Raw genomic sequence first — 23,357 nt, 5'->3', positions numbered from 1 at the left:
TCTCTCAATCCTAGCTTTGATGCACCTGTACTGACCTCAACTTTTGGATGATAGTGGGGTGAACAGGCCGTGGCTCGGGTGGTTGATGTCTTTGATGATCTTTTTGGCCTTCCTTTGACATCGGGTGCTGTAGGTGTCCAGCGAGGGTTAACATGCTTAAATGTCTTACTCATGTCGCCCACGGAGAAGGAGAGCCCACAGTTCTTGGTAGCGGACCGCATCGGTGACACTGTGTTATCCTCAAAGCTGCCTTCTATCCACGGTTTCTAGTTTGGGTAGGTGTTAATAGTCACCGTGGATACAACATCTTCTATACATTTCCTGATGAACTCAGTAACCTTATCCGTGTATTTGTCAATGTTATTCTCAGAGGCTACCTGGAACATATCTCCATCCGTGTGATCAAAACAATCTTGAAGCATGGATTTCGATTGGTCAGACCAGTGTTGAGTAGACCTTAGCACGGGTTCTTCCTGTTTGAATTTCGGCCTATAGGAAGGGAGGAGCAAAATGGAGTCGTGATCAGATTTGCCGAAGGGAAGGCGGGGGAGGGCCTTATAGGCATTTCAAAAAGTTGAGTAGCAGTGGTTCAATGTTTTTCCAGACCGAGTACTACAGTCAACTTGTTGGTAGAATTTTGTTCATCTTTTCCTCAAATTTGCTTTGTTGAAATCCCCAGCTACAATAAATGTGGCCTCAGGATATGTGGTTTCCAGTTTGCATATTGTCCAGTGTAGTTCTTGGCATGCCGTCGAGTTATCTGCTTGAGGGGGAATATACACGGCTGTAACTATAACCGAAGAGAATTCTCTTGGGAGGTAATACGGTCGGCATTTGATTGTGAGGTATTCTAGGTCAGGTGAACAAAAGGACTTGAGTTCCTGTAGGTTATCACAATCACATCATGAGTAGTTAATCATGAAACATACACCCCTGCCTTTCTTCTTCCTAGAGAGTTATTTTTTCCTGTCTGCACAATGTACTGCGAGAGTATGTTACAATCCCTGATGTTTCTCTGGAAGGAGATCCTCGCCCTGAGCTCGTCTGCTTTATTGTCCAGAGACTGAACATTAGCGAGTAATATACTTGGAAGCAGACTAGAAGTCCACTCCGAATACCTCTTCTCCGCCGACAGTGTTTTGGAGCAGCCTCTGGAATAAGTTCAATTGCCCAGTGGGGTACGAACAAAGAATCCAATTTGGGAAAGTCATATTCCTGTTCGTAATACTGGTGAGTTACCGCTGCTCTGATATCCAAATTTCTTTCCGACAATACGTAATAACACAAATAATTTTCTGGGCTAATAATGTAAGAAATAACACACACAAAAATGAAATACTGCGAAGTTGCTTAGGACTTAGAAGCAGAGCTGCCATATCTGTCAGCGCCATCTTACCTGTACAAACAGCCAATACAATGTGCAGCATTGAATAACAAAACGAGACCACAAGAACAAAGACACACCATTGAAACAACATGAGGCAATTGTATTGATCCATGCATAGTTATTCTATTCTAATATTTTATTAATTGTGACATGAATAGAAGCAAGATGTGTTCCAGATCAGACTGGAGGCATACTGTAACATGCAGGGATCCATTGGGAAAATATATAGCTGGCAGTGGTTAAATCTAATTTTCATGCCAACAAATTAATCTAACCTTTATTTGTGCTCTGTCTGGATCTAAACATAAATCAAACACATGTGCATGTCTGAATGTATTACAATGTATAAAGTTAGAAAAACGTTATTGGATAAAGAGTATAAAAAAAAAATATAAAAAAAAAAAAATATATATATATATATATATATATATATATATATAAAATTGAGATGAAATGGAGTCCATGTGCACCAGTTAGAACTCAAGGCTTCACATGATGGGGCAGTTCTCCATTCTAGATCCACTCTGAAAAATGAGATATATTTTTTAACATACACTGTTTGTTGTGCAAAATATCTTAATATGTTGAATAGCTCAATGATTATACAACCAGAGTTCTGTGTCATTAAACAGGTTTGTGTGCTTTCCAGCAAATGAAGTGTAGATTTCAAATGGGCCTACTTATTGGGACTAAAAATGTTGTGTGTCTGTGGGACTTATAGGACCTACCCTACGAGACGTGCTGCTGCTCACAACATAGGAGTGTGGGAGGAGACCCTCAGCGATGCCCCCACTTCGGATGGAGCGGGAGGCGGAGGACACAGAGAAGCCGCCGCTGGACTTGCTGTCAGCGGGCAGGCCACAGGAGCCACACCGGCTCCGCAGGTTATACTCACCATCTCCTCCGCATGTGCTATGGGCCATCTGCAGGGGGCGTCAGAGATATATCTATTAACCACACATTCATTTTGCTGCATTCCTTATGGATGTGCCAAAGTCCGAAGACACACCCTTTTCATACTCAATTTGATTGCACTCACCATGTCATCTTCATCCTCATCAAATAGGGTGCGTGTCACCTTCCTCGTAGCCATTTCCTGAATAGAGAGAAAGATCCGTTGCATGTCACAAACTATAATATGAACATGTTTGTGGGGCAGGCCGTCATTGAAAATAAGAATTTGTTCTTAACTGACTTGCCTAGTTAAATAAATGTCAAGTAAATAAATAAACAGTGAGTGCCCACCTCTCCGTTGGCACTGATCAGAGTGGTCTGGAAGTGGTCTCCACTGCCCCATGAGGTCTGGGTCTTCCACACCAGGTCAGAAGGGGGGTTGTGGCTGCCACCAGCTGCAGATGCCCAGATCTGATTCCCCAAAAGAACATTCAGAAGTATTTTCATTTTTTTTCACAGATAAAATTACCATGTTCAACACAATGGTAGTTGAAGCTTTTCAGACACACTTACTGTGACCCTCTGTCCAGCCTTCAGGGTGAATTTAGGGGGGAACTTGAAGGTGATGGGGGTGCCGGAGCCTATCTGTCGCTTCAGTTGCCAGTTTCCCAGGTTCTGGTCCTGTGGGAGTGATGTAGAGGATGGATTTACTGTAAATCCCTAATTAAAGTGCTAAAGCAGTGGCAGTAGATTTGTAAATGTCCCTCTTCAGCCTCATCCTATCAACCTAAAACGAAAACAAACTGACTTTAATGTGTAAAATGCCAAACAAGCCCCTCTCACCTCATCTGCTTTGTTGCTGAGCAACACATACTTCCCATCCAGGTCCACTTCATCCACAGTGACACGTCCACTGGCAGAAGCCTGCTGGGTGATGCGTGTTCGCGCCACTGCGCCTCCTATCAGGCCTGAGGCCTCACTGTCGGCGTTGTTGAGACGCCGCTTCTTGGTAGAGGAACTGCAGTGGACGGTACGGATGCCTGATCCACTTCCTGTCACTCGCATGGAGGGAGGGCTGGGAGACAGACGCAGCCTGGATGGAGTAGAATTGATCCATGGGTTTTAATAACCGAGAAGGGAGAAGAGCAAGAGTAATTTGTGAATGACTGAGTTTGACATGTATTTGTGCTTCTGACCTGTGTATACAGTACTTTTTAATACTGTATGTGCCACATGTGACTGTTTGTAGCCCTGTGAGTAAGTACATGTAAAGTATGTGTTTTGTCAGTATGTAAAAATGTACAATATGTAGAAAAGGCCAGGTCTTCAGATGTAGTATTTCTAGTTCGTCCCTTTAGTTAGAATACACGACAGATAATCAGTCAATCACCACCAAATTTCTATCCAATCAGAGACATTCTCTTTAGCCTGCTTGTTGTAAGTCCCACCTCCAAGTTGTAATTGCTTATGTATCGTCATTGCTAGCAACTAGCTAGTTAGCCAGGCTAACTGTTTTCTATGCATCATGCACACAGTGCATTGCAGTTATGTTTATGCTTGAGATATAAGAATATTTATGTACTTTTATTATCGTTGTCAGAGTTTGTTTACATTGTACAGCCTGCTGGTAACTGCGGCAGCTTATTAGAGATAGCAGGTTTAGTGAGCGCTCTCGCTCTGTCCACCATTTTCATGGTCAGTACACAGTTATTGCACCTTGTAGTGGTCACGTGTCCTTGCAGGCCACTTTATAGTTTACCGTCTATGTTAGCATACTAGAACTGTATTGTGTAGCGGTGTATAGACTGCAGGTGTATTCTGCTATTGTGATTAATGTTCTCCTATACTGCATTATATTTGAGATGTAATGAAAGCCTATTACATACAGCATATCATTTTAAGTCAGTATTGTTTTCACATCTGTGTGAAGCCTTATTTCATTACATTTACATAGCAAATTGTAGTAATCTTATCTGGTTAAGCCCTTATACTGTATGCATCTTATAGTAATAATCATATATTATTGTGTCCTATAATATGTTTGTTTTTCTATTCCTTGTAAAACCACATCCTACAGTTGTTCATTAAAGAACCCTAAAAAGTACCAGTGTGTGGTTCATGGTGGTGAGGTGACTAGCCAATTAAGACGGCATCCATACTGCTCTAGCCGGCAGCCTTGTAGTGATTCAATATCGAAACCGGCAAGCTAGCTTAGCTATCAAAACAGGTTTAACCCTGCCCTATTTTACAAGTATTGTATGTGTGACTATAAAATGCATATTTCTATGTCTTCAGTATACCTCTGCTCCTCTCCCTCCAGTAGCTTTCTGTAGGCACAGATCTCCATGTCCAGGGCCAGTTTGACATCCAGCAGCTCCTGATACTCATCCAGCTGCTGCTGCATCCTCTGTCTCATCTCAGCCATCTCTCTCTCCTTATCCCCCAGCAGACGGCGCGTGGTGTCCCTCTCACGAGACAACGCCTCCTCCAGGTCCCTCACCTTCGCCTCACGGGCTGCCAACTGGAATGGGTGGAAAGGTTCTTATGAAATGGGTACAACTTACTTATTGACAGGGTATACACATTTTTAACTGCTAAGCTAGCTAGCTAACTTAGTCTAGTTGTTTTCTCAAGGTCAGAGTCGGATGTTCCTTGCAACCGGGAACTAATCTATTTTCAAAATTAAAAGTGATAGATTTCCCAAAGAAGCAACGCAGTGAGTAGCCTAAATTGGAAAAGTTTCCTCTACCGACCTTGAATAAAATTACATTTGAACTTACTTTAATGGTTGTCTGTGTGGTTGGCCCTTTTGCAGGTAGGAATGTGAGAAAATATATCTACAGGAAAGTATAATTACATCAACTTTTCAAAGCGCTGGAAGAGCGTTCAGATTTCTATCACCTGAAACGTGCAGAACCATGTAAACACGTTGCACGAGCTCTAGAAGTAGGCATGCATCTCATGCATGTATTTTCATCTTGTACGAATGCATCAGGTAATAGAAATCATCTGAAAGCACTACCAGCACTTTGAAAAGTTGATGCAGTTGGGCTAGGATAACAGTACTTTAGGTCTAAGGGTGGGTGACATCACCACACGATGGGTACTAGGATTTTGTCTCACTTTGTCTTTCCTTGATTCCTCACATCCCATTTCCTTACCTGTATTGTATTGCAACTGTATTGGATGAGAAGGTACAAGGTCCCTACCCTTCTGACCTTCTCCAATGGGTTTTGAGAAGGAGGAGAGGAATCGAGGAAGGATGAATTGAGAAATAGCTTAGCACCTGTCAACTAGCTAACGTGCAACACACTCACACATCCTTCTCCGCATCAACCTCAGCAGTCAGCAGAGCAGACTGTGTGAACTGAGTCAATCTAGCACCCCCATTGGAATGTGACACAAAACAAGGGACGGTGTGCTTTAGGACCATGTGGACGCCTCTGAGCGGTCGGGTAGGCTGCTTGGAGTGTTTATCCAACTGGATTAAAATGTAAAAAAAATAATTATAATGTCCCCCCCACTTCCGAAGTTGCACCCCGGTTTAATTCTGCTACATTGACTCAGATCACACAGTCGGTGGCTGAGTTATACTGTCGGCGGCATAGGAGGAGGTGAAAGGGGTGTGACTGGAGCAGAGGTGAGTTCTAGTAGCCAATGTGATGTCTTCCCCCCTGAGACTTAAAGTAGTGTCTCCTGTCCATCATGAATTTATCTATATCTTAATACCATAAGCGTATCAGCTGCGGGAGGATTTTGCGTCGATTTGCCTTATTCTGCTACACTCACTGTCCTCCAGTGGTTGGCATGCTAACTTCAAGTGTCATTTGATTATGTTCGTACTATGCTCGTTCTCAATTCGTGGAAATATGAGTCTCATAAAATGTCTGTGTCCAGTTGCAGCGGGTTCGTTTGAATTTAGAAAATGCTCTGTTATTAAAATAAATCAATTTTATTCTCCATGAAGTAGTCCACCAATGTGTATGCCGCCATATTGTCTATTTCAAATATGTTTTCATTGATTTTCATTGATTGCTATTTTGTAAATGACAGCCGAAGTCAAGGATCGGTAGGGTGAATAGTGAAGGAGGCTTTGTTGTGAAAAAGGAAGCCGATTCTAGATTTAATATGAGTTTGGAAGGAGAGTTTACAGTCTAGCCAGACACCTAGGTATTTATAGTTGTCCACATATTCTAAGTCAGAACCGTCCAGAGTAGTGATGCTAGTTGGGCGGGCGGGTGCGGGCAGCGATCAGTTGAAGAGCATGCATTTCGTTTTTACTAGCATTTAAGAGCAGTTGGAGGCCACGGATGGAGTGTTGTATGCCATTGAAGCTCGTTTGGAGGTTTGTTAACACAGTGTCCAAAGAAGGGCCAGATGTATACAGAATGGTGTCGTCTGCGTAGAGGTGGATCAGAGAATCACCAGCAGAAGGAGCGACATCATTGATATAAACAGAGAAAAAAGTCGGCCCGAGAATTTAACATGCATGCATGAATTTAACATGCATGAACCCAAGGCTTTTACGGTTACAGAAGTCAACAAACGAGAGCGCCTGGGGACACACAGGGCCTGGGTTAACATGACACGCAGAGAGAACCACTATTATCAAATATCACTGTCATGATGGTGTGCAGAAAATAACATTTTAAGGTTAATTTAATTTAACTTCAAAATACATCACAAAATATTGCTTGAAATAAAACTAATGTTATGTTCCATCCTGGTGTGATGATATGCAGTTCAACATTATCCCCACAAGGTGTCAGTGCTAGCATCTGTAAAGTTCAGCTTTACTGTAAACACCCCACTAACTAGGTCTTGTAACATGAGGCCGATAATACATGACTAGCACAAGCTAGCGGTTCATTAAAACTAGTTTGTTTCTTTAAAAAAGTAAGTGGGCAATACACCCAGGTAAAATATAGTTGTGTTTTAGAGGATGCAGACGAAGAACTGAGTGACAGATTGGTTAGAGGGAGAGGGGTTGATAGTTGGGTAATTACTGCTGCTAGCTAACTTATGATGTAAACAATGTGGCAGTCAAACATTGAACGTATATGCTAGCTACATAGTTACTTTGTTGGATGTCGTGAGAGAAATTAATTTATCTAGCTAGCTGGCTAACAATGTAAACTTATATTTTTCTACCTTTACATCACGCTAGCTCCAGTGATATTATTTGCTGTGCTAGCCAAATGAAACACCAGAGCAAACAGAAAATATACAGGAAATAAATGTTGTCTGATGATTTTGTTTAGTGGATCTGGTAGTAACAAGTCAATGTGTGTATATTGGATCTAGCTAGCAATTATGGCGCGCTGCAGCACCGGATGTTTATTGAGGAATAATCTCTTGTGGAGAGATGAAACGGTGAGAATCTGTCAAGCCTCACGTACAATTATGTGATTACGAGCAGCAGTAGTTCCTGGTTTGGGGTATTCTTCATTAATTATTTGGATGAATCAGGATTGTGCGAAGGCGGAGTTTAACTAGTGCAGTGATGTTTAAGTCTGTGTGTGGATGATAAAACGGTTTCCACTAACAAAAATGTACTTTGGCCATGATAAACACGGGTGAAATTAGCGAAAAAGGGGTTTGGCTGAGAGTTTTCGTTTGCGATGGAGGAGACTTAGCTTCCTTCCTTTCCACAAAGGTAATCACAATTGTTAATGGCATGAAATGACAAACTTTCGCAAGATAATTTTACTTCTGGGTAACCGAGATTAACTGGAATATTTTGGTTGCGCATGTGTATATAACGTGTTATTGTTTTGACAGTTGAAAAGATCTATAACAAACCTGCACAAATACTGTACCTGTTTTTGCAGCTGACTGAGTTGGGCAGACATAGACTCGATGCGTACTCTGGTCTGCTGCAGCTCCTCGTGGGCTGCCCCCACCAGGTGGCTGCTCCTGTCAGCAGACTGACGGGCGTTCTCCAACTGGCAGAGAACAACAAAAGGGCATCAGTCCTTGGGAGCATGGGGACCAGAATCAGTGGTCGTCTAAACTGATGCTATTCATCCCTTAACTATACTGATGAAATGTACTTCAACCAATCACTTGTGCTCAAATCTCTCAAATGGTAGCATGCATGTTGGCCTACAGCTTTCTGAATATACTACTAGCAGGCACATTGCACATCATGAAGCTCTCTCTCAATCTCAAAATCTGATGTTTACGCTACCTTAGATGTATAGGTTTTCTCTATATCATCCTTGTACATCTTGATCTGTAGCTCGTGCTGGGAGCGCATCTCTATCAGGGCCTCGGCCAGCCTGCTCTCAAAGTCCTCCTGTTTTCCGTTACCCAGCTCCACCATGCAAGACTCGTGGCGTCGCTTCGTTTCTCTCAGCTCCTGTAAGAGATTTACCAATAAAACTAAATCTTAAGGACCGGTTTCCCTGACTCAGATTAAGCCTTTTCGTGGATTCAAAATAATTCTCAATGGCAAGCATTTGTACATTCACTCTGCCAAAACAGTACACAGTAAAGGCGTCCGCATACATAGGTTTGGTTTGCTTCTAGTAGATCTCGGCTAGGCGAAACGAACACCTGTGCTCACACATTCCCTAAAGTCCTTCGCTTGAATAACGAGAAGAAAGCGACAATATTACTGTTGTTTGTCCCTCTTGAGCCACGTTAGCAACAACATAGCCAGAAACACTAACACAAAATATTCATGAAATAAATCAAGAAATCAGCCATTTATTTTGAGGGCTAACATGCTGACCACACAGCCCGCGTTGCATTTCAGGTTAAACAACAACCCAATGTTTATATCCCAGGACAAATTAGCTAGCAACAGCAAGCTAGCTAGCTAAATGTCAATGAATATTTCAATTGTTTCGACCTGTCCCCAAACTAATATAGTTGGTTCAGAGTTTGTTTTGATATTTCAACCTAAGTGTCCTGATCATGTCTGGTGTGGATGGACAAAATCAACATGCGTGTGATGGCACATGAGGACGCATGTGCCCAGTCTAGTCTATTTATTTTACCTTTATTTAGCTAGGCAAATCAGTTAAGAACAAATTCTTATTTACAATGATGGCCTGGCAAAAGGCCTCCTGCAGGGGCTGAGATTAAAAATGTAAATATATGACAAAACACAGGTCACAACAAGAGGGACAACACTACATGAAGAGAGGCCTAAGACAACACAGCATGGCAGCAACACATGACAAAAACACGGTAGCAACACAACATGGCAGCAGCACAAAACATGGTACAAACATTATTGGGCACAAACAACAGCACAAAGGGCAAGAAGGTAGAGACAACAATACATCACGCGAACAGCCACAAGTGTCAGTAAGAGTGTCCATGATTGAGTCTTTGAATGAAGAGATGGAGATAAAACTGTCAAGTTTGAGTGGTTTTTGGAGCTCGTTCCAGTCGCTAGCTGCAGCAAACTGATAAGAGGAGCGACCCAGGGATGTGTTTTCTTTGGGGACCTTTAACAGAACGTGACTGGCAGAACGGGTGTTGTATTTGGAGGATGAGGGCTGCAGTAGGTATCTCAGATAGGGGGAGTGAGGCCTAAGAGGGTTTTCTACATCAGCATCAACCAGTGGTTCTTGCGATGGCTATACGGAGATGACTAGTTTACAGAGTATAGAGTGCAGAGATGTGTCCTATAAGGAGCATTGATGGTAAATCTGATGGCAGAATAGTAAAGAACATATAGCTAAGGTGTTTGGTAAAGTATTTCTCAAGTGAAAAATGTGCACGAAAACTAGTCATCTGTCGTTGAGTGAAGTGAAGAGTGAAGAGGCGACTCCAGGATGCTGTCCTTCTGGGCAGAGTTGCAAAGAAAAAGCCATATCTCAGACTGGCCATTAAAAAGAAAAAATTAAGATGGGCAAAAGAACACAGATACTGGACAGAGGAACTCTGCCTAGAAGGCCAGCATCCCGGAGTCACCTCTTCGCTGTTGACGTTGAGACTGGTGTTTTGTGGGTACTATTTAATGAAGCTGCCAGTTGAGGACTTGTGAGGAGTCTGTTTCTCAAACTAGACACTCTAATGTACTTGTACTCTTGCTCAGTTGTGCACCGGGGCCTCCCACTCCTCTTTCTATTCTGGTTAGAGCCAGTTTGCGCTGTTCTGTGAAGGGAGTAGTACATAGCGTTGTACGAGATCTTCTGTTTCTTGGCAATTTATCACATGGAATAGCCTTAATTTCTCAGAACAAGATTAGACTGACGTGTTTCAGAAGAAAGTTATTTGTTTCTGGCCATTTTGAGCCTGTAATCAAATGCTGATGCTCCAGATACTTAACTAGTCTAAAGAAGGCCAGTTTTATTGCTTCTTTAATCAGACAAACAGTTTTCAGCTGTGCTAACATAATTGCAAAAGGGTTTTCTAATGATCAATTAGCCTTTTAAAATGATAAACTTGGATTAGCTAACACAGCGTGCCCTTGGAACACAGGAGTGATGGTTGCTGATAATTGGCCTCTGTACGCCTATTCCATTAAAAATCTGCCGTTTCCATCTACATTAATCATTTACAACATTAACAATGTCTACACTGTATTTTTGATCAATTTGATGTTATTTTAATGGAGAAAAAATGTGATTTTCTTTCAAAAACAAGGACATTTCTAAGTGACCCCAAACTTTTTAACGGTAGTGTATGTGCGAATTGTTTCGATTGGGAAGCATATGGTAAGGTTTCAATTTAGCCAATTATCTTTAGCTGGCGAAATATCTTAGTTGCCTCATTAAATGCTTTCAATATGAATTTCTACAATTTAGAAGTTTTTAAGACATTGAAATTTGGAGCTTTATTAACCTTTTCAAATATTATCCCATGTACATCGTGTAATTTATTGATGGTCCTTAACTAACCCCATAAGGATATGAATGTCAAACCAAATTGACCATGGGCATTATGATGGGGTCATGTGCAGCTGCGCTTCTAATTGCTGATTACTTGGGTGCTGCCAGCTGTGGGCATGTGGGCAGGATTGACATAATCCCAACCCAAGGAAAACTGTTATGGAACCCTTCATTACCTGACACCATTTTTTCCGATTTCAAGTTTTCATAACAATCGGAAATCTGTATTTTTGGACGCCCATTTATTTTTTTATAAAAAATGTAAAAACATGTTGACCAATATTTAACTAGGTAAGTCAGTTAAGAACAACATTCTTATTTTCAATGACGGCCTAGGAACGGTGGGTTAACTGCCTTGTTCAGGGGCAGAACACAGATTTTTACCTTGTCAGCTCGGGGATTCAATCTTGCAACCTTACGGTTAACTAGTCCAACGCTCTAACCAACTGCTTTACATTGCACTCCACGAGGAGCCTGCCTGTTGCGCGAATGCAGTAAGAAGCCAAGGTAAGTTGCTAGCTAGCATTAAACTTATCTTATAAAATACAATCAATCATAATCACTAGTTAACGACACATGGTTGATGATATTACTAGTTTATCTAGCCTGTCCTGCGTTGCATATAATCGCTTAGGTACACGTTGCTCCAACCATAAACATCAATGCCTTTCCTAAAATCAATACACAAGTATATATTTTTAAACCTGCATATTTAGTTAATATTGCCTGCTAACATGAATTTCTTTTAACTAGGGAAAATGTGTCACTTCTCTTGCAAACAGAGTCAGGGTTTATGCAGCAGTTTGGGCCGCCTGGCTCGTTGCGAACTGTGAAGACTTTCTTCCTAACAAAGACAGCCGACTTCGCCAAACGGGGGATGATTTAACAAAAGCGCATTTGCAAAAAAAGCACAATCATTGAACGACTGTACCTAACCATAAACATCAATGCCTTTCTTAAAATCAATACACAGAAGTATATATTTTTAAACCTGCATATTTAGCTAAAAGAAATCCAGGTTAGCAGGCAATATTAACCAGGTGAAATTGTGTCATTTTGCGTTCATTGCACGCAGAGTCAGGGTATATGCAACAGTTTGGGCCGCCTGGCTCGTTGCGAACTAATTTGCCAGAATTTTACGTAATTATGACATTACATTGAAGGTTGTGCAATGTAACAGGAATATTTAGACATAGGGATGCCACCCGTTAGATAAAATACGGAACGGTTCCGTATTTCACTGACAGGAAAAACATTTTGTTTTCGAGATGATAGTTTCCGGATTCGACCATATTAATGACCTAAGGCTTGTATTTCTGTGTGTTATTATGTTATAATTAAGTCTATGATTTGATAGAGCAGTCTGACTGAGCGATGATAGGCAGCAGCAGGCTCGTAAGCGTTCATTCAAACAGCACTTTCTTGCGTTTGCCAGCAGCCCTTCGCAATGCATTGCGCTGTTTATGACTTCAAGCCTGTCAACTCCCAAAATTAGGCTGGTGTAACCGATGTGAAATGGCTAGTTAGTTAGCGGGGTGCGCGCTAATAGCGTTTCAAACATCACTCGCTCTGAGACTTGGAGTAGTTGTTTCCCTTGCTCTACATGGGTAACGCTGCTTCGAGGGTGGCTGTTGTCGATGTGTTCCTGGTTTTAGCCCAGGTAGGAGCGAGGAGAGAGACGGAAGCTATACTGTTACACTGGCAATACTAAAGTGCCTATAAGAACATCCAATAGTCAAAGGTATATGAAATACAAATCGTATAGAGAGAAATAGTCCTATAATTCCTATAATAACTACAACCTAAAACTTCTTACCTGGGAATATTGAAGAGTCATGTTAAAAGGAACCACCAGCTTTCATATGTTCTCATGTTCTGAGCAAGGAACTTAAATTTTAGCTTTTTTACATGGCACATATTGCACTTTTACTTTCTTCTCCAACACTTTGTTTTTGCATTATTTAAACCAAATTGAAAATGTTTCATTATTTATTTGAGGCTAAATTGACTTTATTGATGTATTATAATAAGTTAAAATAAGTGTTCATTCAGTATTGTTGTAATTGTCATTATTACAAATAAATAAAAGAATTGGCCGATGAATCGGTAGCAGCTTTTTTGGGTCCTCCAATAATCGGTATCGGCATTGAAAAATCATAATCGGTCGACCTCTAATATCAATGCAAAACAAGATGTAGCTTTTTAGGAGCAGTTGCTGTTTAATCTAAATCTTAATCGAGAAACATTACTGACCCATAATGATTACTACTAGTTTTACTGCAAACTAGTCATGGAGGTCTTAAAATGTCTTAAAATGATGATTATCATCATCATGGTAACAGTAGTGACAATGTCAGACAGTCTGACCTCAGTGTAGAGGTTCTTCTGGAACTCCAGCTCTTCTTTTACTGTCTGGATGCGGTTCTCTAAATCCACTCTCCGCAGCATCTCATCCTGCAGCTGCTTCTTAGCATCGCTCAGACTGGTCTCCAGCTGATCGAGTCATAAAGAGAAATAAGATGTTAGGGTATGGCATTCACACACATGTAGGCAAGCACACACAAACATGCACACAATGAGAAGAGATAACAGTGTCAACTAGATGGAGAGATTGAATCAGAATGAACTGGAGTGAAAAAAGTCAGTGACTCACAAAAGCAATAGTGTTGGACAATAGCTGTGTGAATGGGATTGATAGTGTCTTGGAGAACCAGACAAATTGTGAGTGAGTTCACCTTGGCTAGCTGGGCCTTTAGGTTCCTGACCTCTGCCTCAAGGTTGCGTTTCTCTCCCAGGGCAGTGGTCAGGGATGCATCCTTAGAGTTCAACAAAGCCTCCAGGTCCTTCAGCCGGAGTAGCGCCCCCGCCAGATCGGACTCCTTCTTTGTGTTCCTGAGGAGACATGCATTCACTGGAATCACTGGTTTGTATGAACATAATTATGATAAGCAGTCTCTTGGAGTGTTGAGTAGATTTTTATATAAATATAATTTTAAAAACTATAATTTTATCCTTACACTAACCTCGTCCCCAATCTCAATTGCTACAGAAAGAGAGAATGTCAGTGACAAGAGAATACCTACACTGACTTGATTACATACACTGATTATCCCTTCAACAAATAAATCATGTAGATGTAGAACTGTTTTTCCAACAGTTCCTTTTTTCATTCATACAGCTGTATCCTGTGGCTATTTTAGGGAGATGAAAGCCTGGAGGAGAAAGGTGGGAAAGCCTGGGAATGGGTGGGGGTGTTTCCAGCCCTGCGCTATGAGTCATAGTTATATCTATATCCATCCACTGTGACGCATCTGGTAGCCACAAGCCACAACCGTCTTTGTTTGGTTGAGAGGCTGCCATGGCAACCCGGCCTGCCTTTGCCAAACACAAGGCTGCCACCATCTCAATATTTATGAAAAAATAATGGAAGCGGGGAGTGGAACACTCCAAACATTGCCACGTATTGTACATTTAGGTTGTGTCCCAATTGGCACTCTATTCCCTTCACAATGCACTACTGTTGACCAGAGACATATGGGCCATGGTCAACAGTTGTGTACTTTGTAAGAAATAGGGTGCCATTTGGGACACAGACATGATGACTGGAAAGCACAAACGGGAAAGTGTTAGTCACTGGGCTTGGATGCTGTATAGTAGGATGGGATGGGAGCTGTTTGGCTGGATGATGGTTGTAGTCAAACTACAGTGAGGAAAATGAAGGCATTTGCAAAATAAAACTGGAATCATTCGACACATGCAGAAGGCGTAGGAAGTGAGTGTGTGTAGGGAAACTACAGTCACCGGACAGTTTCATCAGGTGCACCACCCCGTTCACGAAAATGGATTGCTCCTACAGTCATGTGGCCATAGCTAGTTGTGTAAAGAAGGCAGACAGGCATTGAGGGCATTCAGTTACTGTTCGATTGAACATTAGAATGGGAAAAACTAGTGACCTAAGCGACTTTGAGTGTGGTAGAATCATCAGTGCTAGGCACGCTGGATCCAGTATCTCAGAAACGGCCGCCCTATGCACAAAACAATACTGTAGTAATGAGGTTTGTGCAGTAGGCAATAGGCCCAAAATATTATCACCACCTATTGGCTTTGCTTTCAATTCCCGTGCCAATGCATTGTTGTTCTTCTCAGACAATTTTTTTGAGGTAGGCTATATGACCACACAAGTAATAGATCAGTTGTTGTATTTCTTGTGAGGCACAGCTGAGTGAGCATAAATTTGAATAATTAGCTTTTTATTTTAGTGGGCTGAAGGAGCCTGCATCTGATAGTCAGTCTGAGCTCAGCAGAGGGAGAGGGCAGCAGAGGGTCCACCTCTTAATGTCCCTCCACTCTCCCTTTCCTCTGCTGACAATTACCAAAATGGACACCATCATCCAGCTGATGGTGAAACTCGAGTCGCACCACATTTTTTCTGCCTTATGCACAAATGAATGTCCTAAACGTGTTAAATAGAAAGTGTTGACAGTGCTGAGTAAAAACTTTTACATGAACTCACTCATAAAAATAGCAGCTCTTTGCTGTATTCATTGACAGTCTGTCTCTAGTCATGGTTTTAAAAGTGCTGAAGCAACTGCGTGATGTCATCGCATCAGCATTGACCAACATCCCTGTGGAATGTTTCCGACACCTTGTAGAATGCCCCGAAGAAATCAGGCTGTTCTGGAGGCAAAGGGGGCTCTGACCCGGTCCTAGACTAGTACCTAATAAACTGTCCGGTGAGTATATATACTACTGATAAGCACAGAAACAGCGTAATTCTTCATTTCAAATCCTTTCATGCATGATAAGTGATATATTTTATGCTAATCCAAATGACCTTAAGGCCTGATTAAATTGTATTTGAGGTCAAAGACAAACAAGCTTTTAATCAGAATCAGAACAACGTCTTCAAAAGGCTTTCAAGCATCCCAGTTCCCACAAGAATGGAGATGCAATACAAAACATCTGGATCTGTTCAGATCTTAGGGAACTGTATATTTGCATACATTTTTAATCAGAGAGACAAAATTTCCGTTGAAACCTCAGACATAGTCGTTCACGTGGTCAATGCATGCTCTTGAGTTGGTTCCCCAGTGGGCAAAGGGTTGTTATATAACCACTGGAGACATGGCGGCAGTATAACATTTACATCTTAAACCTATTTGGGTGAGTCAGAGAACCCAAACTACTCCAGAATGGAAACAGTAGGCATGGAAAGTTTGAATCCGACGCTCAACCATCACACAATGCTCAACCACCACACACACTTTCATAGGTTCAACTGACTCTGTAAACCTGTGCAAAATGTGCCTAGCTTTTCTGGCTGTCACAGAACGATGTAATCAGACATTCTTACTCTAATTAATATTAATAGTCTAATAATACTAAACTCAGTTCAACTGAATGGCACATCAACGCTCCACCGCTCTCCCTGCACTCTAATGACACACAAACACACACACACACACCAGGACATTACAGTATGAATGTGTTGCGGTCTTTACAGGGAAGTGCGCAATAGCTATATGGCAGATTATCTTTCTTAATTGAGGGCTTTATCAATTGCATGGTGGGGTTTATAGGATAAAAACATGTTTTTTATATTAGAATATACACCGATGCTGTAGGTACCTGGCCTTGAGCTCCTTGTAGTCCTCCCGCACCTTGCCTAGTTCCAGCTGCAGGCGGGCACGCTCTTTGGCCACCGAGTCCAGAGTCTGCCTGGCGTCAGCAAGCTCGGCCTCATAAGCAGCCTTCATGCCCTTCATCTCCCGGCTAATCTCGGTCTCCGATTCAGTAATGCGCAGCCGCAGCCCCGCATTCTCAGATTCCAGGGAGCGCACCTTGTCGATGTAGACGGCCAGACGATCATTGAGGTTGCACAGGTCATCCTTCTCCTGCAGCCGCGTGATGCGGTTGGGGGAGAGCGGCGTGCTCACGCCGCGGGGGGTTCGATTCTGGTTAGGTGTCGTCATGGTAGGTGAAGGTAGCCTAGTCTGTACAGGGAGATAAAGATCTTTGTCAGAATATCAGAACAAGGCCTAGGCCTATATCAAAGTCAGTTAAATTGTAATTTGCATATGAATACCACAAACACTCAAATAATCATGAACTTCATATAATCATAAATCTCAGCACTGTTGCCATAGGTCTTTATAGACAGTAGATTCCAACCCTACCGTTATACTTCTTTACACTGAGCTGCGGTTGTGGCAACTGCTAGCTAGTGTGAGGACAAAAATGGCAGTTTTCGATGTATCAGTTTGGATATAGATAAAAGTTGGAGTACAGTGGAACATCCCATCCCTGCATTGAGTCACTTTTTCCGACCCATATCTCGTGCCGGCTCTGCAGTCTCTTAATCTAACCATGATTGTTCCGACCCCAGTGCAGCTCAGTATTAACAAGCATAATGGTAAGGTCTGAATCTGCTGGCTAGACATTAACATACAAAATTGGAAAAATGTTATCTTACATTCCAAAAGAAAGTCCTGCTGCTGGAATTAGAAAACAACAACTTTGGCCATAGAAAGGCTAATCATCATTTAATTTGTTATTTAAAAAAATATATATTTTGGCTAGTCTTTGATATGTAATTGGATAATCAACTCAACCAAAAACATAAGTTGTGTCTCTATTTTATAGGACAATTTTCCATGAGACTTACCTTGAAAGGTGTAGGAGGGGGAAAGTGTAAATCAGCGTTTGTCTGATGGTCAACTTGTCTTTCTGACTGTTAAAATAGCTCCAGTTGTCAGGGTATGTTCTGTAAATGAATTACCAGCCTAGGAACACTGTCTGAGAATCAGTCTGTTAGTGCCCATATATTTGACCACAGAGAGAGAGATTTCCTCAATGCTCCGCCTATCTTCCCCTCCCTTCATTCACTGGGTGTGTGTGACCTTTACCTCTACGGGCTAGGGGGCAGTATTGAGAATTTTGGAAAAAAATATGTGCGCATTTTTAACTGCCTCCTACACCAACTCAGAAGCTAGAATATGCATATTATTGTTTAGGTTTGGATAGAAAACACTCTGAATTTTCTAAAACAGTTTGAATGGTGTCTGTAAGTATAACAAAACTCATATTGCAGGCAAAAACCTGTGAAAAATAGATTTTAAAAAATGAGAATTTTGTGACTGTACTATTTAGTGTCATTGTTTTAAAGATACCACAGTGAGAAAGGATTCAGTTCGCAACTCCTACGGCTTCCACTAGATGTCAACGATCTTTAGAAAGTTGTTGGAAGCATCTGTCATGAATACAGACCGAATTAGAAAGCTTACAAGTTGACACGTCATCACTTCATTTTTTGCGCCTGCGCATGAATCTGAGAAGAGTGTCTTTGTCATTATCGTTTATTCTAGACACTTGATAGGTTGTGTGAAAATATTACCGATGTTTACTGATGTTTCACGTTAAAAATGGACCAAAAGATTAATGCTAAACAACGTTTGACATGTTTAAACAAACGTAAATAGATTATTTACTAGGTTTTCTTTAGCTTTTCGACGTGACTTTACACTGCCCACCTCATTTTGTGGGAGCCTACTGAACGCTAACTATTTGGACATAAATTATGAACTTTGTCAAAAGAAACCACATTTGTTCTGGACCTGGGATCTCTGGCAGCGCCTTCTGATGGAGATAATCAAAGGTAAGGGGATATTTAGAATGTTATTATCGATATTAGATGATGCTAATGCTAACGGTATAGCTTAGCTTAGCATATAGCTTATTGTTGTTAGCATAGTACCCAGTTTATGCAAAATGTGATTTCCCAGTAAAGTTATTTTGAGATCTGGCCATTCGGTAGCAATTACGAGATGATAATATATTATTCTTTGAATGACAATATTATAATTTACCAATGTTTTCGAATAGTAATTCCGTGATTTGTAATGCTGGATTCACTGGGTGCATTCGAGCCGAAAAAAATTCTGAATTTCACCGCGACTGTAAATGCTGTTTTTGGATATAAATATGAACTTGATGGAACTAAAAATGCATGTATTGTATAACATAATGTCCTATGAGTGTCATCTGATGCAGATTGTCAAAGGTAAGTGCATAATTCTAGCTAGTTTTCTGTCTGTTGATGCCCTTCTTTGAATTGGCTAAACATTACACGCAGCTATTGTCAATGTACTCTCCTCACATAACCTAACTTTATGCATTCTCCGTAATGCCTCTGAAAATCGGACAGCGTGGTTAGATTTAGGAGATATATCTTTCAAATGGAGGAAAATAGTTGATTATTTGATTATTTGAAATGATTACTCTTGCAGTTTTGAATTCCCCGCCATGGTCACATGACAATGAATCCCAATACCGGGATTAGATCCTGCCCCCTGGCCTCAACAGGTTTTAAGGATGAATGTTGAATTTCCCAAGTAAATTCATGATGCTACATTTAAATTGCAAAACCATTGCTCAACACTAAAAGTGCTAATGTAAACATGGTTTGTCAGTATTAAATTCCATGCTACTTTTATTTCATTTGTGTACAGCTTTTGCCCCTACATGAGTATATCAACTACGAGGTTATAGAAAACATTTAATATTTGATAGTAGGCTATGCAGTCAGAAGTCATCCCTATTCGTGGCAGCCGAACACTTCAATATAAACCCAAACAACCAAAACTGTGCTCCCTCACAAACAATGTGATAAAATTAAAAATAGGTAGCTACATTGATGATTATTTCAAGACAATATTTAGTTCCAGTAAAGCCATAATAACTAGGCAATGGAATTTTGCAGACTGTGGTGGAGAGCCACTGTAGCTATGACTCATAGACAAGAGGAAAAAAGTAGCCTAGTCCTGCCTAGTGCTACAAGCAAGGAAAGCAAAGCAATCACTTGGAAACCAATAAAAATGTTTTTTAATAAACTAGTGTATGTAATCAAATTGTGAGAAAGATTGCACACTGAATGTTTATTTTATTTAATTTCACCTTCATTTAACCAGGTAGGCCAGCTGAGAGCAAGTTCTCATTTACAACTGCGACCTGGCCAAGATAAAGCAAAGCAGTGCGACAAAAACAACAACACAGAGTTACACATAAACAAATGTACTGTCAATAACACAATACAAAAATCTATGTACAGTGTGTGCAAATGTAGAAGACTAGGAAGGTAAGGCAATAAATAGGCCATAGAGGCGAAATAATTACAATTTAGCAATAACACTGGGTGATTGATGTGCAAGTAGAGATACTGGGGTGCAAAAGAGCAAAAATATAAATAACAATATGGGGATGAGGTAGTTGGGTGTGCTATTTACAGATTGGCTGTGTACAGGTACAGTTATCGGTAAGCTTCTCTGACAGCTGATGCTTAAAGTTAGAGAGGGAGATATAAGTCTCCAGCTTCAGTGATTTTTGCAATTCGTTCCAGTCATTGGCAGCAGAGAACTGGAAGGAAAGGCAACCAAAGGAAGTGTTGGCTTTGGGGATGACCAGTGAAATATACCTGCTGGAGCGCATGCTATGGGTGGGTGTTGTTATGGTGTCCAGTGAGCTGAGATAAGGCGGGGCTTTACCTAGCAAAGACTTATAGATGACCTGGAGCCAGTGGGTTTGGCAACGAATATGTAGCGAGGTCCAGCCAACAAGAGCATACAGGTCACAGTGGTGGGTAATATATGTGGCTTTGGTGACAAAATGGATGGCACTGTGATAGACTACATCCAGTTTGCTGAGTAAAGTGTTGGAGGCTATTTTGTAAATGACATCGCCGAAGTCTAGGATCGGTAGGACAGTCAGTTTTACGAGGGTATGTTTGGCAGCATGAGTGAAGGAGGCTTTGTTGCAAAAAAGGAAGCTAATTCTTGATTTAATTTTGGATTGGAGATGCTTTATGTGAGTCTGGAAGGAGAGTTTACAGTCTAGCCAGACACCTAGGTATTTGTAGTTGTCCACAGACGGGAGCCGCAGCTGTTGACTGAGGTAAACAATGGAATTGTATATACAACTATTGCATATACTGTAGTCTTTCAAATTTGTGATTGACTAATGTACTTTCAGATCACTGTTGTTGAACCAGATCAGAACACCTTCGAGGACCACATTCAGGCACGGACTGAGAAGGATGTGGAGGTTTTTGACCAGGTAAAAATGATTGTCCGCTGTTAATTTATTTTCTGGCCCTCCAAGAGATATGTAAGAAATGTATTTTTAATATGGAATATAATTGCATATATTCCTGTTATCAATCAAGGTGAGACTGAATCGACAAGGCACAGGAGAAACAGAAGGAGAGCTACCGGAGGAGAATCAAGGAGATCAAGTGCTTCGACATCCGGGCAAATTACTTGCTTTGGAAGAAGGAAGAAAGGAAGGCAAGACCTGGGGACCAGCTTATGGTAAGCTATACCTTCCAAAACTGTTGAAAAGTGCATATCTCCCATTTACAACACTGCACTAATCCATCAAATTTTCTCACAGTAAAATGTAACCTGTGTGTTTGCTTGTTTACGTCTCTGTTTCCTACGCTGTTCCCTTTAACTCTGGACCGTTTTTTCTAGGAGCTAGGGGTTCTGCCCAACACCCAGATGTGGATCCACCTGATGTCCTCCATTACCAACCACCCTCCAACTTTTCATTACATCATCTACAGCTACTGTTATTGTCATGTTATTATCTGCCAAGAAAGTTTTCTTGCTCTATCATACTGGGCGCATAATATGTGAGATAACACTAGTACTACAAACACTCAGAACAAAGAGAGCAGCAGGCCCTGGACTTTTCAGTCTCCCTCTTCAAGTCCCCCTTCAGAGACTGGCTGCCTGTTGAAAACAAATGACAGGCATAACCTCCCACCCACACAGCAACCACCTCCTCTATATTCCACGCACCAGAATGTAGTATTTTAGTCTATGATTGCCATGTGAGTGTAAAGAAAATGACACAACTGTACCCAAAAAATATCAACGTTTATATATAAAAATCTTAAATACTGCCAGGTTGGTTTTCACAGCTGTTTCACAAGGTGTTCATTATTGTAAGTTGTAAGGTATCCGTTGATGGTATTTATTAGTTCCAGCAGCCTAGTGGTTAGAGTGTTGGACTAGTAACTGAAAGGTTGCAAGATTGAATCCCCAAGCTGACAAGGTAAAAATCTGTCATTCTGCCCCTGAACAAGGCAGTTAACCCACTGTTCCTATGCCATCATTGAAAATATGAATTTGTTCTTAACTGACTTGCCTAGTTAAATAAAGGTAATTTAAAAAAATATATATCATAGGACCTACAATAGATACATGGTGACTCCCATGTGGCTCAGTTGGTAGAGCGTGGTGTTAGCAATGCCAGGGTTGTGGGTTCGATTCCCATGGGTGACCAGTACGGAGAAAAAAATGTATGCATTCACTACTGTAAGTCGCTCTGGATAAGAGTGTCTGCTAAATGACTCAAATGTAAATGTAATACATATATATACATATATATATATATATATTCAACTACAAGGGTGTACTAATGAGCTATGCAAGAAATTATATTATTTCAGTGTAATAATAGGGCAGGTTAAAATACTGACTTTGTGATCTGTAAGGTAAGTAACATTAATGTGTCAAGCAGATGACACATTTTCTTTGCTATTTCCAAAATGTTGCAACGTTTAAGACATGGATGTCATGTTGTTGTAATGTTAACAAGATGCCCAAAAGTAGTTAGAAGTAATGTTTTAATTTTATTAGCTAAACACAACTCGTTTAAACAGCTAAATTGTTGCGGAAATCAGCCTTATTTGCATAGCAGGGAAGAAGAGAACATAATTTAGGCTGTAATGATCTCCAAAATTCAAATCATTAGGTCATCATACCATTGATACAGCAACGAAAGTGACCTCGGGACACTTTTTGGCTGGGGGCCATTATTTGGCATGTCAGGCCTACAACCTCCCGGGGACCCACAACCCCCCAAAACAATGTATGTTGGCCCTTACAAAAAAATATAGCAGTTTTATAACTGCAATAAAAGTGCAGTAACTGCAGTCGACTGTGGTATATTGGACGCAGTAATTGTGGAATAACTGCAGCGTTCTGTATTTATACTGCACTCTGACTGCAGTAAAAAAACGTATTTTAGAAGCAGTATTTCTTTGACAGAAAACCTTTTTGGTAATGGGGGCTGTGGAGCTCAGGGGCCCCAGGGCATGTGCACAACATGCTCATTAGGTAATCAAGTTAGGCTGCTGATTTCAATTGCACTAGACACTGTGCTTGACT

General features: G+C 41.1%; 1 protein-coding gene across 2 annotated transcripts; it reads right to left on the bottom strand.

The window, feature by feature from the left end:
* Nucleotides 1-1,804: 1,804 nt before the first annotated feature.
* LOC115176110 (lamin-A) lies at nt 1,805-17,941 on the bottom strand. Of its 2 annotated transcripts, XM_029735930.1 has the most exons (14): nt 17,795-17,941; nt 17,603-17,624; nt 16,759-17,123; nt 13,866-14,022; nt 13,498-13,623; nt 8,472-8,642; nt 8,101-8,226; nt 4,582-4,802; nt 3,125-3,374; nt 2,855-2,962; nt 2,633-2,752; nt 2,427-2,483; nt 2,116-2,310; nt 1,805-1,911 (listed from the first exon to the last, which is right to left on the bottom strand). In XM_029735930.1, exons 3-14 carry the CDS (start codon nt 17,100-17,102, stop codon nt 1,876-1,878), a joined length of 1,911 nt encoding a protein of 636 aa, XP_029591790.1. In that variant the 5' UTR covers nt 17,103-17,123; nt 17,603-17,624; nt 17,795-17,941; the 3' UTR covers nt 1,805-1,875. The 2 variants fall into 2 exon arrangements, with proteins under 2 accessions (XP_029591790.1, XP_029591789.1); XM_029735929.1 differs by lacking the exon at nt 17,603-17,624.
* Nucleotides 17,942-23,357: the final 5,416 nt, after the last annotated feature.

The sequence above is a fragment of the Salmo trutta genome, chromosome 36 (assembly GCF_901001165.1).
Source record: "Salmo trutta chromosome 36, fSalTru1.1, whole genome shotgun sequence".
In the NCBI taxonomy this organism is placed as follows: Eukaryota; Metazoa; Chordata; class Actinopteri; order Salmoniformes; family Salmonidae; genus Salmo; species Salmo trutta.
This window is presented reverse-complemented; position numbering and strand designations above follow the sequence as displayed.

Excerpts from the sequence above, each read along its gene's own strand:
- LOC115176110 (XM_029735930.1), bottom strand. The coding sequence starts at position 17,102 with ATGACGACACCTAACCAGAATCGAACCCCCCGCGGCGTGAGCACGCCG. Across the intron at positions 14,023-16,758 it reads TACAAGGAGCTCAAGGCCAG|GAACACAAAGAAGGAGTCCG; the intron begins GTACCTACAGCA and ends ATGTCTCCTCAG. Across the intron at positions 8,227-8,471 it reads AGAAAACCTATACATCTAAG|TTGGAGAACGCCCGTCAGTC; the intron begins GTAGCGTAAACA and ends GTTCTCTGCCAG.